Source organism: Herpailurus yagouaroundi, unplaced genomic scaffold, assembly GCF_014898765.1.
Source record: "Herpailurus yagouaroundi ecotype Mexico unplaced genomic scaffold, PumYag 159, whole genome shotgun sequence".
Lineage (NCBI taxonomy): Eukaryota > Metazoa > Chordata > Mammalia > Carnivora > Felidae > Herpailurus > Herpailurus yagouaroundi.
The window spans coordinates 27,045,637-27,062,382 of NW_024412400.1; the positions used below are offsets into that span (position 1 = coordinate 27,045,637).

Consider the following 16,746-nt stretch of genomic DNA (forward strand, 5'->3'; position numbering starts at 1 on the left):
CATGTGTGGGAAGAACAACTGAATGTGATTTTTAAGGAGGATATGCTAGATTTGAAAGTGATCGAAAACGCTTTGCCTTGAAGTCTAGATAATCTACCAGGCTAGACTGAACATTTCCCTCTAGAGAAAATCAATTTCACACAACCACTCAAGTGTGGAAAGAAAAAAATCAAAAGTCCAACAGTCATTCCACATTTTTTGAACCTCAAAACTTGATACCTTTTCTGTGATTTTCTGAAAAAAAGGTATAGTTCCACATAAGTATAAAATGCTACTTATAAAGACATTCTGTTGTCAAATAAGTAGACAGTTTGTGGTTAAGTTTTTTTTGTTTTTAAAGCAGAGCTGGTATGTAACACTGAACTATATTACAGAAACAACTTAAACATTCCAGCACATTTTGCTAAAATTCATGTGACCTGAGAGGCCACTTAACCACTTAATATTTCAATCTTTAAGTCATTTATGTCTAAGGGCGCCTGTTGGCTCATTTGGCTGAGCATCCCACTCTTGAATTCACCTCAGGTCAAGATCTCACAGTTCGTGGGATCAACCCCTGTGCAGGACTCCACACTGACAGCACGTGGGGCTCTGTGCCACGTCCTGGATTCTCTCTCCTCTCTCTCTCTTGCCCTCCCCACCCTCTCAAAATAAATAAACATTAAAAAAATCATTTGTCTCTACCAGCATTCTCCCCAGAGTTCACAATGGGAAGCACATGGGAATTCACATGATTTTTAAATCTCTAAGCATAAACACACTATGCATTTCTTCTTAGAGTTTTCAAGTTAAGTTTTTATTATTAAAATCTGTATACAGAAACTCACTAAAAATGTTTTTAAAATCTACAAATCTAGTATCAAAAACTAGCTCTAGCTCTACATTTATACTGGGAAAGTCTGTTAACATAGCTGAGCCACATTTTCATCTGAAGTATCTCTTAAATCTTCTCAAAATATAGTAGCGTTTCCCCCAAATCTTAATGTTGATAATCACTTAGTGCTGGAGTTATAACTGATTTTGTCTGCTTTTTAGAAGTACCCATTACTTTCCAAATGTTTTACTTTTCTAAAAGAAAATAGATGTCAGACCCTTCAGAAATAAAAACTGGAGCTTACCCCAGGAAGCCTGACATCCTATGAAAAAGTGGCATGACACTAAGTAGGCAGGTAAAACCTAGCACTGTAAGTGGGGAAAATGGATCACAGGCTGGAAACACTACATGGCCTAAATAAGACACTGCGAGTTGCCCTGACAGCTAAGAAGATCCAAACTCCACAAATGACTTAAAATTTCTCATTTAATGCTTCTTCCTCTAGGCTTTCAAGTGACAGTTTTGTTCTTACTTCCTGGTAATTAATTATCAGCACCCTGCATTAGACTCTAGGCTCCGGCACCCGGGCTAGAATACAACTACCCAGCAGCGGCACTCTTACCAGGTGGTGGTGGTTTGCTCTCCCATTCAGCATTTTCCATCATCTGCTTAGCTATCCTCTCGGCGTTACACTGCTCCCGCTTTTGCTGTATGAGCTGCTGAAGTTCCGTTTTACACGTTGTGATCCGAATCTGGTAGGTAGACGGTAAAATTGTACTACTTAAAACCTGTATTGTTGGTTTTCTATTTTGGACATTTGTCACTTCTGGAAGCTGCAAAACAGAATTATAAGTATGTATGTTATAAAGCAAGGTATACTCGATGATAAAAATGTACTGATGTTCTCTTTTCATTATATCAGCTTTTTTCCTTATTAACGTGCCAATTTTTAAATCCATTTAAATATAATGACATTTGTTCAGTGAAAATCTCATTAAAATAAAGTTTAACCACAAGTATTACACTTCCAAACTTCTACATTATTAAAAAAAACTATCAGTATAGCAATAACATTAAACAAAAATCCACAGAATTTAAGTGAATAGAAATAGAATTTATCAGTTGGTTGAGTTAGTATTTTTCACTTAAAACATATTGGCTTAAGGAAGAGTTACCTTAAATTACAAATATACTTAAAATACATAAAAATTGTAACATTTCTCACAGATGGCAAACTAGGGACTTTTCTTCCAGAGATGTTTTTGCTATTTTACAGATATGTTATAGTAGAGAAAGAATAAAAGATTTAAAAGGTTCACTGCAACCTAACTATAATTACAGTCCATAATGATGTCTTCAACCCACAATTTCAGATCACTTTATTGGGGAGCACTCTAAAGCAAGGCCCTTTTTGATGCTTTCAATTACTAGACTTCCCCTTGGCTATAAAATTAAAGATAAACCTGTCTTAGAAAGAAACATATCCTTAACTAGAGAGAACAAACTGAGGGTTGATGGAGGGAGATGGGTGGGAAATGGGCTAGATGGGTGATGGGCATTAAGGAGGGCACGTGTGATGAGCACTGGTGTTGTATGTAAGTGATGAATCACTAAATTCAACTCCTGAAACCAATATTATACTATATGTTAACTAAGTTAAATTTAAATAAAATTTGAAGAAAAAAAAAGAAAGAAGAAACACGTCCTCCCTTAAAGGACAACTCACTATATTGATTTTCCCAGTATAGTACACAGCCTTTAAACAACCAAAGCAGTAGAAAGGGATTGAAAAACACAAGGATTACTGCCTAGACGATAGTACCTGTGGAGAAGTAGACAAAGGGACACAAATGCCAGCAGAGGACTCAGAACGAGGGGGCTTCCCAGTCTGAATCACTTCCTGGTCACTCCCTTTAGGTAGGGCCTGTGGCATGTTCGGTGGTTCCAGTGACCCAAACATACTTTTCCATTCTTCATTTACATTTGAGTCTTGTTTTACGTGTTTTCTAGCTACAAAAACAGGTTCGGAATAGTCAGTATAAAGGAAACCTCTAAAACCAATATGCACTTTTATTTATTTTTTTGGTTAAGGAGGGATAGCAATCCTATTTGTTCTTTATGATCTCCAATCTACTTATATTTATATATCAATTCCTTAACCCTCACTTTATCTCTAGGGCAGATGGAACAGATGCACTTTCAGTGGCATTAATAATTAGACCTAATTGTTTCCTAGTTTCCTAAGGTGGGCTCAATTTCAAATAACCACTTTATCTCGAGAACCAACAAGAAAAACAACTTTCTCAAATGTCACCAACCACACTGATATGACCTATTTCCAGTATCCGTTACTTGGGAAACAAACAAAAAAAAGGTAAAAGTCAATTGCTATATAGTTACCTCCAGACTAAAGAGATGAGAAAATCTTTTTAAAACATCTTTCTCCAATTACAAAAAGTACATTCAGTAACACAAAATTCTAGTATTAATTACAAAATATAGAATGAGTTGCCCCTATAACTTTGTAAATCTCATACACTGTATCATTTATGATATACTACCATATCATTTTGCAAAAATAAAGTAGTACAGGGCCGCCTGGGTGGCTCAGTCGGTTAAGCGTCCAACTTCAGCTCAGGTCATGATCTCACCATCCGTGAGTTCAAACCCCACATTAGGCTCTGTGCTGACAGCTCAGAGCCTGGAGTCTGCCTCGGATTCTGTGTCTCCCTCTCTCTCTGACCCTCCCCTGTTCATGCTCTGTCTCGGTCTCAAAAATAAATAAACATTAAAAAAAACTTTTTTTTTTAATAAAAAAAATTAAAAAAATAAAGTAGTACAAAGTAATATAAAGTATTTTACAATCTGCTTTTTCCTCTCAACCGAATACACTGAATGTTTATTTAACCATTCCCCTATTAATGGTCACTTCAATTATTTCCTTTTTTTAAACTGAGAACATTCTTCTACATATTTCTTCACATGCCTGTCAGTTTTCTTGGGAGAAATTTTCAGAATTGACTATAGTGACTCAAAGAGTAAGAACGTTGCTTTCTAAAAAGAACATGTTCAATTTATAATCTCATCAACAGTGTATGAAAATGCCTATTTCCCTACAACCTTGCTAACAACAGGTATCATCAGTGTTTTGCTAATCACATAGGCAGAAAATGGCATCTCATTGTTTTGCATTTATCTACCTTTTCAAACATGCATTTCTATTCTTCTATCAGTTGTAAGTTCAAATCCTTCAATATTTTTCTTTTGGGGTGCTTGTGTTTTTCTTATAATCTGTATGAGTGCTTTACTTATGGAAGTTCCAAATACTTTACCCCAAGTTTGACAATTAGAGGTTTATTTTTAAATACAATTCAGCTCCTTCAAAATCTGATACTGGAAAAGAGTGGTTTTTAAATGCATGTACTTGGAAATAAGTACATCTCCAAAAAGGGTTAAAGGAAGAATACACAAGATCTTAAAAACCTCGTACAATCAATGTCAACATCCTTGTCACAGAGCTGACAGTTCTAAATCTAGAGACTTGAAACGATTAAGTCTTCTCTGGTCTCTACTCTTTTGTTATTTCATTGTTAATAACAAGACTGTTCTTTTCAATTCACTGGGCATTACCTACTAACACTAGATAATTATCTCGTTTTAACATTGATTATTGACTTGGGTTGGTGTTTAAAGGATTAAAAAATCAGGATTCCATCTTCAATCATGTAAATCCACAAAGGCAACATTATTCTATTATTATTAAGAATAGGGCTGTGGAGTCCAGCGTTGGTTTGAATCTTGATTCTGACACAGAAAGCCATAATTGTGACAGGTTACATAAGCTCTTAACTGTTAATTCAATTCTCCACTTTTCCTCCCCTAAATATGCCTGTTACGTAATGGAGTCACATACAGTACTTGGAAGTTCTATATCTGGAAAATGTGACTTATTTTACTACTAATTAGCTACAACTAATATGCCTTATGAAATAAGTCTTATGAAGTAATAACACACTAAACACATACACATATATAAATGTACCAACCTCGCTTGTCATCAGGTTCCTGTTTGGTTTTAACAAGATCAACTTGTCTCCCAGTTATGCCTAATGCCCCTAGGTCAATTACACCTTTCTGACTACTATCATGAAGATGGCTCTGGTCTACTATATTGGCCTTTGCTTTGTTAGATTTCATCATGAAGTCTTTCAGTGCCAAGAGTTTGTCTTCCTCTTCCTCTGTCATTCCCTAAAACCAAATAAAACATATGTTATAGAGATTATTTCCAAAAGTAATAACAGGCCTTGGAATGACTGAAGGGTCAAACCACTAATTTAAAATTTTAAGAGTCAAAATGGTAAAATGAAGCAAACAAAGACAAGAGAAAAAAAAGTATCAATATAGAAAAACATCTCTACTCTGATCATCCAGAACACTCTCTATTATAGCACTTTCCATTTTGTATCATAATTTATATCTTAGTTTTCTTTCTAAATGGGAGCATTCAGGGGAGCCTGGGTGGCGCAGTCGGTTAAGTGTCCGACTTCAGCCAGGTCACGATCTCACGGTCCATGAGTTTGAGCCCCGCGTCAGGCTCTGGGCTGATGGCTCAGAGCCTGGAGCCTGTTTCCGATTCTGTGTCTCCCTCTCTCTCTGCCCCTCCCCCGTTCATGCTCTGTCTCTCTCTGTCCCAAAAATAAATAAACGTTGAAGGAAAAAAAAATTTTTTTTAAAAATAAATGGGAGCATTCAAGTATAACTCACCTTTGAAATCTCCAAGGAACTTAATACAGTGCCTGGTATCTAGTACATGTTTAATATGTAACTTTGAATAAACAAACATTTACTATCTAAACAAAAATTCTGGAAATACAATATTAAGCAAGAGAAAGTCTATATGCTTCACCCTTATCCTAGATGTGTTGAGAATATTAAATGAGACACTACGTGTGAAGGCCCTCTATGGTATATAAAACATTCTACACACCTCAGAAATGGATACATGCTGGCTGACCTGCAAATGCAAGCAACACACCCTAGGGAAATAGTATAATTAAAGTCAGACTGCCTACGTACATTCAAGCTCCATTACTTACTGTATGTGTAACCTTGGGCAAGTTACCCAATTTCTCTAAACGTCTACTGATTCCAGAAAATGAAGATAATGAAGTAATTATTAGCACCCATCTTACAATTTGGGGGGAGGGGCTACTTTGAAATTGTAGTTAAGTTATTCTACTCAAGGCACTTAGAATACTTGAAACTGACAGCCAATTAATACTAAATATTTAATTTCAATAATTCAATGTGAAATATTCTGATAAACAAAATAGTTCTGCATTTTTTTCTTTACTTTCAAACCATCCACAGAACCCTCTATAATGTTTTTATAATGTCAATGGAAAAAAAAAATAATAAAATAGCAATTCCCCTCAGGCTTTAATTAGAATCCTACTGGAGCTTAAAAGAATATTCACAACCCACAGTCACAATAGGACACAAACAAACCCTAGAAAATTAGAAAGCTAAGAAAAAATAAAATGAAATTGCATTAAAGTATAATAATCATAGAGGGATCTCTAACTGAATTTTTTCCAACACTGGCCTGAAATTCTTCATTTATTTTTACCTCTCCTCCTAAAATTTGCTTAGCGTAGACAATTTCATAGCTGTAGTAAGAGTTCTATTCTTTCTGTTAGACTACATCTTAGTTCACAAGAGAGAGGTCTCAGTTCTAGCCCACAAAAGGAGGGTCATCATAAGAACCATAAAAAGGGATGAAGTATTAACATATGCCATATAACATGGAGCAATCTTGAAAATATTTTGCTAAGTGAAAGTAACCAGACACAAACGTGCCACATACTGTATATATTTCATTTACAGGAAATATCCAAAATAGACAAATTCCTAGAAACAGAAAGTAGATTTAGTGGTTGCAAGGGGCTGGAGAGAGAAGTAAACGGGGAATAATTGCTAATGGGCATGGGGTTTCTTTCCAGGATGATGAAAATGTAAATTATTTTCTGTGCAAATTTTCTCAATTAAAAAAAGCTAGAAATGCACCATGGGGAAAACAAAGTTGTTTCTTAAAACAGTAATACAATCATATTACAGTTTCCAGACTCCCATATGACACACACCAAATCAGAGCACTGCAAACAATCATCCCTAAACAGGAAGGATTTAGATTAAACTCTCAAGAATTAGGAGTAATTTCAAGACAAGATTATAAGTCAGGATTTTTCTTTCAGTATTTGATATAAATACCTAAAGGACATTATAAGAAAGGAAAACTGGGGGCGCCTGGGTGGCGCAGTCGGTTAAGCGTCCGACTTCAGCCAGGTCACGATCTCGCGGTCCGTGAGTTCGAGCCCCGCGTCGGGCTCTGGGCTGATGGCTCAGAGCCTGGAGCCTGTTTCCGATTCTGTGTCTCCCTCTCTCTCTGCCCCTCCCCCGTTCATGCTCTGTCTCTCTCTGTCCCCCAAATAAATAAACGTTGAAAAAAAAAAAATTTTAAGAAAGGAAAACTGAAGGACAAATCATTTATGAATCTAAATGCAAAAATACTCAACGTATCAGCAAACAAAATCCAGACTATAAAAAAATTTTACAGAATATTTATATTACTTTATATTACCTATATATTATATATTTACACTTATGTGTTTTTATAATAAAAATCTACTTAATACATGAAAAACAGAAAATTGGAACAGACCAACTACTAGAAAAAAAAATGGAATCGGTAATCAAAACACTCCCAACAAACAAAAATCTAGGACCAGATTGGCTTCACAGATGAATTCTACCAAACAGTTAAAGAAGAGTTAATACCTATTCTTCTCAAACTATTCCAAAAACCAGAAGAGAAGGGAAAACTTTCACATTGAGTCTATGGGGCCATTAATGGCCTGATACCAAAACCAAACAAAGACACCACAAAAAAAGAAAACTACAGACCAAAATCTCTGACATAGATACAGTATTTCTCAACAAACATGAGCAAACTGATTTCAACAATACATTTAAAAAAATCATCCACCACAATCAAGGGACATTTATTCCAGGGATGCAATGGTGGTTCAAGATTTGCAAATCTTGGAGAATTAACAAAATGAAGAATAAAAAATTATATGATCAATAAACACAGAAAAAGCATTTGATACAACGTCCATTCATGATAAAAAACTCTCAACAATATGGTTTAGAGAGAACATACCTCAATATAATAAAGGCCTTATATGAAAAACCCACAGGTAACATCATACTCAATGGTGAAAAACTGAGAGCTTTTCTGCTAAGATCCACTAAGACAGAGATGTCCACTCATAACACTTTTATTCACCATAATAATGAAAGTCTGAGCTGCAGCAATTGGACATGAAAAAGAAATAAAAGGCATCCAAATTGGTAAGGAATAAGTAAAACTGTCACTATTTGCAGATGATATCATACTATATTAAAAAAAACCCTAATGACTCCACCAAAACACTATTAGTACCGATAAATGAGCTCAGTAAGTTGCAGAATACAAAATAAATACACAGAAATCTGTTGCATTTCTATACACTAATAATAGAGCAGCAGAAAAAGAACTTAAGAAAACAAATTCCATTTACAATGGACCAGAAAGAATAAAAAAAAAATGCCTAGGTATAAACTGAAGCAAGGAGATGAAAAACCTGTATTCTGAAAACTATACATTGATGAATTAAATGGGAAATTCAATTTAATCAAAACCCAATTCAATTAAAGAAAATGACACAAATGGGAAGACATACTGTGTTCATGAATTGAAAGAATTAATATTGTTAAAATGTCCATACTACCCAAACCAACCTATAGATTCAATGCAATCCCTATCAAAATACCAACAGGTTTCACAGCACTACAACAAATAATACTAAAATTTGTATGGTATCACCAAAGACCCCAAATAGCCAAAGTAATCCTGAGAAAAAAGAAAAAAAGCTGGAGCTATCACAATCGAGGAATTCAAGATATACTATAAAGCTGCAGTAGGGGTGCCTGGGTGACTCACTTGGTTAACCGTCTGACTTCGGCTCAGGTCATGATCTCACAGCTTGCGAGTTTGAGCCCCATGTCAGGCTCTCTGCTGACAGCTCAGAGCCTGGAGCCTACTTCAGGTTCTGTGTCTCCCTCTCTTTGCCCCTCCCCCGCTCATGCTCTGTGTGTGTGTGTGTGTGTGTGTGTGTGTGTGTGTGTCTTTCTCAAAAATAAACATTAAAAGTTTTTTTTTAAATAATAAGTAAAGCTGCGGTAATCAAAACATTATGACACTGGCACCAAAAAAAGACACATATATCAATGAAACAAAATAAAGAACCTAGAAATAAACCCATACTCATATGGTCAATTCATCTATGACAAGGAGGCAAGAACATACAATGGGAAAAGCCAATCTCTTCAATAAATGATGCTGGAAAAACTGGACAATTACATCCAAAAGAATACACCTGACCACTTCCTTACAGAATACACAAAAATAAACTCAAAATAAATTAAAGACCTAAATGTGAGACCTGGAACCATAAAATTCCTAGAAAACATAGGCAGTAATTTCTTTGACATGGGCCATAGAAACATTTTTCTAGATATGTCTTCTCAAGCAAGGGAAACAAAAGCAGACATAAACTACTAAGACTACCCAATATTAAAAGCTTTTGCAGAGCAAACGAAGGCATCAACAAAGCCATCAATAACTAAAAAAGACAACCTAATGAATGGGAAAAAACATTTTTGCTATTGCACAGCAAAAGAAACCATCAACAAAACAAAAAAGACCACTTAACAAGTGGGAGAAAATATTTGCAAATGATATATCCATTAAGGGGTTAGTATCTAAAATATATAGGGGCTCCTGGCTGGCTCAGTCAGTGGAGCCCGTGACTCCAAAATCTTGGGTTTTGAGTTCGAGCCCCACATTGGGTATAGAGATTACTTAAAAATAAAATCTTGGGCACCTGGGTGACTCCATTTTTTAAGCATCTGACTTCAGCTCAGGTCATGATCTTGCAGTTCGTCAATTCGAGCCCCGCGGCGTGACAGCTCGAAGCCTGGAGCTTCCTTCAGATTGTGTCTCCCACGCTCTCTGCCCGTTCCCTACTCACACTCTGTCTCTTTCTCTCTCTCAAAAAGAAATAGACATTAAAAAATAAATAAATAAAATATTTCAAAAATAAAGAAAAGAAAAAAAACTTGCATAACTCAACATCAAAAAAAAATAATAATCCAATTAAAAAATAGGCAGAGGTCAGGGCACCTGGGTGGCTCGGTCAGTTAAGCGTCCAACTTCAGCTCAAGTCATAATCTACCGGTTTCTGAGTTCGAGCCCCAAGTTGAGCTCTGTACTGATAGCTCAGAGCTTGGAGCCTGCTTCAGATTCTGTGCGTCCCTCTCTCTCTGCCCCTTTCCAGCTCACACTCAGTCTGTCTGTCTCTCTGGCCAACAGACATGTGAAAAGATGCTCAAGATCACTCGTCATCAGGGAAATGCAAATGAAAATCACTGAGATATCCCCTTACACCAGTTGGAATGACTAAAATCAAAAGGACAAGAAATAATAAGTGTTGACAAGGAAATGGAGAAAAGGGGACCCTCATGCACTGTTGGTGGGAATGCAAACTGGTGCAGCCACTGTGGAAAACAATATGGAGGTTCCTCAAAAAATTTAAAAAAATAGAGCTACCCATATGATCCAGTAATTCCACTACTGGGTATTTACCCAAAGAATATAAAACACTAATTTGAAAAGATATGTGCACTCCTATGTGTATTTCAGCATTATTTACAAAAGCCAAAACTTGGAAAACAGCCCAAATGTCCACTGATAGATGAATGGATAAAGATGTAAGATATATAGGGAATATTACTCAGCCATTAAAAAGAATGAAATCTTGCCATTTGCAACAACATGAATAGATTTAGAGTATAATGCTAAAAAAGGAGAAAGACATATCCTGTATGATTTCACTCGTGTGTGGAATTTAAGAAACAAAACAAATGAACAAAGGAAAAAAAAGAGACAAACCAAAAACAGACTCTTAACTATAGAGAACTGATAGTTACCAGAGGGGAGGTGGGGGTGGGGGTGGGGGCGGGGGTGGGGGAATGAGTGAAACAGGTAAAGGAAATTAAGAGCACACTTATCTTGAGCAGTGGATAATGTACAGAATTGTTGAATAACTATATTGTACACCTGAAATTAATATAACACTGTAAACTATACCGGATTTAAAACTTTTTTAAAAAACAAGGCTTATTAGGATCAAACTGATTCCAAATAAGTTAACTATAGAACAGAACAATCCAACACTGTATCAAGAAATTCAGCACTCTAACAACATAAAATTCACAATCAACAGAAAAAGAAACTGGGTGGCTGGGGATCAGAGATTGGAGGAAAACTTACATTTTATTATGTATCTTCCAATATCTTTTTATTTTTATTTTTTTAAACATTTTTTAATATTTATTTATTTTTGAGAGAGAGAGAGAGACAAAGCACAGGCAGGGGAGGGACAAAGAGAGAGAGAGAGAGAGTGTGTCACAGAATCCGAAGCAGGCTCCAGGCTCTGAGCTGTCAACACAGAGCCCGACGCAGGGCTCGAACTCATGAACCATGAGATCATGACCTGATCCGAAGTCAGGCACCCAACCGACTGAGCCACCCAGGCGCCCCTCCAATATCTTTTTAATTTTACACCTTGTGTCTATACTACCAGTCAAAAAGTATTCAAATAAAAATCTTTTAAAAATCAAAAATGTTTAGTATTTGCCATTTTTTAAAGGAGTGAAATCAGAATATTCTTTTTTTTTTTAAAGAGGATTGATTTTTTTTTCATATTTATTTATTTTGGGTCAGAGTGCAAGTGGGGAGGGGCAGAGAGAAGGGGACAGAGGATCTGTAGCAGGCTCTGCGCTAACAGACTGACAGCAACAAGCCTGATGTGGGACTCAAACTCACGAACTGTGAGATCATGACCTGAGCCGAAGTCTGATGCTCAAGTAACTGAGCCACCCAGGTGCCCCAGAAATCAGAATATTCTTATTCTGTATTAGCGGGTGATCAAATGGATACAAATAAAACAGACAGTTCTTGTGAATGAGATTCCAAAACAGCCCTGCCATGTATCACCTCCAGAAGGTAAATCCTATTAAAAATCTGGAGTTTAGGCAGATTTTAACTACCATATATTTCAAAAGTGTACTTTAAAAGTCTATCTTCCATGGGGCGCCTGGGTGGCTCAGTCAATTAAACATCTGACTTCAGCTCAGTTCATGATCTCACGGTTCGTGAGTTCGAGCCCCGCATCAGGCTCTCCACTGACAGTGCAGAGTCTGCTTGGGGTTCTCTCTCTCCCCATCCTCACTTCCCTTCCCCCACTCACGCTCTCTCTCTCAAATAAACTTAAAAATTTTTTTTAATTAAAAATTAAAAAAATAAAAGTCTATTATCCAGAACCCTGAACGTATTTTCCCATAGAAACAATGCTAGGCTGGTCTAGAAAAGTCTATTTTACCCATGATGCATCTCAAGTACACTCCTATACAAAAAGCACCGTAAAACCCCAAGGGGGGGAAAATTGTAGGCGTATTCAGAATTCGCATTTGCAGAGGCTAAAAGCATCCTTCCCTCTGTATCCCTGACATTAGGAATAGGGACTCAGTTCCCACCTCCAAAGCCTCCCCCTGACTCCAAGCCTCTGCAAATAATGCCAAGAAAGGTAGCACAGGGACCAAAAAGAAGCGAAGCAGATAAAAGGCGTGCAAGGGGCTGGAGGAGATGAACTGCACATGGAATCTTCCTAAGTCCATAAAAACCTCAAACAAGTCTCTCAGTCTTAGCTCCCTGTCCTTTATTTTGAGGCCAGATGGCATGTTGAAGGAGGAAGGGATTTGGAGTTAGACTGGTTTAGGTTCAAATGTCAGCTTTAAGCTGAATGAACTGTGTGAGCATAAGCAACTTAACTATCCTCTTTGGGCTGCAGTTTCCTTAACTATAAAATAGGGAATAACATCTGTTGTTCAAGGTTGTTATAAGATCAGTCACAAAATATGGAAAGCACCAACTGCAGTGGTAGATTTGTTGAAGGTCCTCAAAAAATGGAGCCTGGTATTGTTCTGCTGTTACTTCTTCTGAGGACCTCAGAGACTCTGGCTTGCTCTCCCCTCTACTAGCAGCACCTGTCCCTTGAAACAGAGTACTACTAACCCTTAGGAGTCTCCTAAAACTGTTAGTAACAGAAACAACATAAAACACAGGGAAACATGTTCCTCCTTCCCTACTGATACAAATGTGGGTACAAGTGACAGACAAATGAATACATCAAGCACTAATATTCAGAGAAATACAAATCAGTGAGTTTAGTGATTTCATCATGGTACCCAAAAATGTGGGCTGGCACTCTGGAAGCAGCAATGGTAGAAGGGTTTAGAATAGGAAGCAGAAGGTAAAAAGGCTACGGAAACTGCTCCTTCCCTCTCCCTCCTCTCACCCATGGCAGTGGCAAAACCTATACCCACAGCAAGATGAAAAGCAAGAACGAGGGGCTAGAGAGGCTCCATGAAGTAACCAATGACTTAGTGTGAAATTTTAGTACAGAAGCTTTTAATTTAATACACAGAATTAGTAGGAGAGAGAGGAGTACAAAGAATCACACCATCCAAACCCAAAGAAACATCTAAATTGGGGTGGTTTTTACTATATGCTGAAGTCTTTTTGATAAGGATTACTTACTCAAGAGAAACAACAGAAAACTGCGATTCAATATCCAATTTTCCATAAATTGCTTTCTAAAATATTTAATACATCTAATGTATGAGACAAGGTTAAAAGAAGACCCAAAGAAAAAGCTCTTTAGTAATTCAAGTCATATCAAATTCGGTCTTCTAAAATATAGGAAATAGAACCACTGGCCTGGAAGGGGCATTCAGAGGCAGCTCCCGCCTCCAGGCAAATTGAGACCTAAAAGAACCAAAATGGTTATTGACCAGGCTCCCTAGGAGATGGGATATTCAATATCCCATAGGAGATGGGATAATTCAATATTCAATCACCTAAAGCAACATATGAGCCTGAAACAGCACTGGACACTCAGTGACTAGTACAATACAAGAAAGGATTTATATCTTCAAATTGATCTAATTCTCTCTGCAACTGAAGCATTTTCTCATGTTCTTGCTGACAAGACATGACTGACAAGTATTCTATTAACCAAAATGTCCTGCAGACTTAAAGACCATCATTAAAGTTATCTCTTAGTATTTGCTTTAAGGCTCATGGAACATTTATTCATAAATTGTATTCTTTATTTCCAGCCATTTTCATTTCTATCTTGACTTGTCTAAGTTCCATATATCCCTCTTAAAACAGGACACTGAATCTGGACTATTTCTAAAGAGGCCTTACTAATTCCAAGGATTATTAGTTTTGACATCACCTGTTAAATGATACAAATTCATAGGCTTTTAATATACAAGAGAAACTGGTTTATTCAATCTAAGATGCATTATAAATCCCAATCATTTCTGAGGTTTGCATGTAGTGAGAACTCTTTACATTTGAACTAAAATAAACCAGTATCTTTCTGTGGTGCATCTGTGCTTTGCAATGTTTCCTCTAATTGAATTTTTTTTTTTTTTGGTGAAATATGGAACTGAATCAAGAATATTACTCAAATTTAAGGTTATATCTACTTTCTCCATTATTTACATAGACAATAATCACAAAAGAAACTTAACAGGTCTCCCATGATTCCTTACTTAGCTCAAACTAATGCCTTATCATCATCCTAGCATCTCCAATATGCCAAAGCAAATGTATATATTTGCCAGGTTTTATTCGTTTTTTTTATGATGTGACTTAATCAACCAAAAAAAAATTTAATAGCTAAATGGATGCTTGAATGTTCTTAGCGAATTTGTGTTTAAATGTAAGATTTCAGAAAGGTGATACAACCTGTGAGAGCAATTTCTTCAGAAGCTGTGCTATGGCAGGATCCTCCGGTGGGGGGCAGTCAGGAAGAGACCCATTTCGCTTCTTTTGGCGCATGTGAAGATGTCTGAACAAGCTAGTAATATCTTTAGACCTCAAAGCATAATCAAATATAGAACGACTTACTGGATCTTTTAAAACACTGAGTAGAACAAGTTTCCTTTCAATCTATATTAGAAAAATAAAAAGAATCAACCAAAGATACAACATACATTACAGTTATTTTTATATTCAGTAAATACAACCTGTGTTAACATAGGTATTTATTTTCTAAGAAAATGGGAGATACCAACATTTACGATTTTGCTTAGAAGAAAAAAGAATACTAATGACCTTTAAGAGCTAAGGTTTTTCTTTTCATTGTTAGCATTTGAGTATACATCTGTGTCTTTCATATTGGAAGAATAACAATATATACCCAGGATGGAAAAATTTAGAAAATGACAAAGAGTCTTTTTCTGGATGCCAAATGTGATGACCTCCTAGATCAAAAAAGTACCCGTGGCTCACAGGTCTAACAGCCAACAGGTACTGACCAAGAAAAGAAGCTCAATCATCACAGGGGTGCCCATCAGTCATTAGGTTTCTCAGTAGCTTCAACCACTTCTAAAAAATATTACTCTCTCCACAGAGCTCATAAAATCCTTCCTTTTATTATCCCCAAGGACACCCTCCTTGTCAACACATATATAATAAAAAGGATGAGCATACTAACAGTAACCAAGAGGACTTTCTTTGGACCTATTTAACTACCTGGTAAACTAGCCAGGCGAAACCAGCATAAAACGGTATCTTTTGTCTAATTCAAATTGTAGAAAGGTAAGATTTATGAAGCATATGTATCATTAGCCTCTCAACTCCTAATCCTGGTCTCTCAAAAAATAAAACTATATATATATTTTTTATTATGAAATATGAAATATATATTTTTTCCTGAGAAAACAAAGAGAATGGTGCAGATTTCTTAAAAAACACTTAATGTCAGATTTATTTTTTAATGTCAGATTATAATAAACCACCACTAAGTTATTACAAACACAAGTAATTTTTAATTCCCAAGGATACTTCCTCCACACTGTTTTATAAGGGTTTAATAAACAAACTTCTAAATTTTTTATCTTAGAGAAAGCGAGCATAAGCAGGGAGAGAGGGGCAGAGGGAGAATCTTAGGCAGGCTCCACACTCAGAGTAGAGCCTAAGGCAGGGCTTGAACCCTGGGATCATGACCTGAGCTAAAAACCAAGAGTAGAACACTCAAATGACTGAGCCACCCAGGTGCCCCTCACAAACTTCTAAACAGAATAACTAGTTAAAAGTAGTAACTAGACCTGATTTCCAAGGGAACTTCAATAAATTTTAAAAGAAAGGGGTGCCATGCTCAGCATGGAGCCTGCTTAAGATTCTCTCTCTCCCTCTTCCTCTGCTCCTCCCCCTCCCCTACTCCCACGTGTGCTGTTAGGAAGGAAGGAAGGAAGGAAGGAAGGAAGGAAGGAAGGAAGGAAGGAAGGAAGATGGATGGGGTGCCTGGCTCGCTCAGTTGGAAGAGATGCAACTCTCGATCCTGGAGTCGAGTTCAAGCCCCACATTGAGTGTGGAGATTACTTAAACTTAAAAAAATAAAAGAAATAAAAAAGGCATATTTTCTAGTAATATTACCTTATATGTGTATATAAATTGCTGAGATAAAAATTAGAAATTCTACACACTATGAAATTAAAGAATGATGACCCTCAGAAACGGATAAATCTATGAGGAAAAGGACAGAAGGCACGGCCAACCCTCCTCATCTCCAGAAGATATCCAATGTCATTTTCTCCAACCAAAGGAAGGTACAATGGAACATAAAAGTACTAGGAGCCAGAAGCATGTGAATTTGCAAAAGGGAAACACAGTTTTACTAAAAAATTGGATA

At 36.6% G+C, this 16,746-nt stretch overlaps 1 protein-coding gene across 2 annotated transcripts in view; it reads right to left on the minus strand.

Annotated features, from left to right (window-relative positions):
- PIK3R4 (phosphoinositide-3-kinase regulatory subunit 4) overlaps positions 1–16,746 on the minus strand; it is a 79,031-nt gene that overhangs the window by 29,127 nt on the left and 33,158 nt on the right. For both annotated transcript variants that reach the window (XM_040480170.1, XM_040480169.1), the window contains 4 exons: positions 14,799–15,002; positions 4,861–5,062; positions 2,637–2,824; positions 1,437–1,647 (listed from right to left, as the gene is read on the minus strand). In XM_040480170.1, the coding sequence (XP_040336104.1) occupies positions 1,437–1,647; positions 2,637–2,824; positions 4,861–5,062; positions 14,799–15,002 (805 nt within the window). The remainder of the gene's footprint in view (positions 1–1,436; positions 1,648–2,636; positions 2,825–4,860; positions 5,063–14,798; positions 15,003–16,746) is intronic.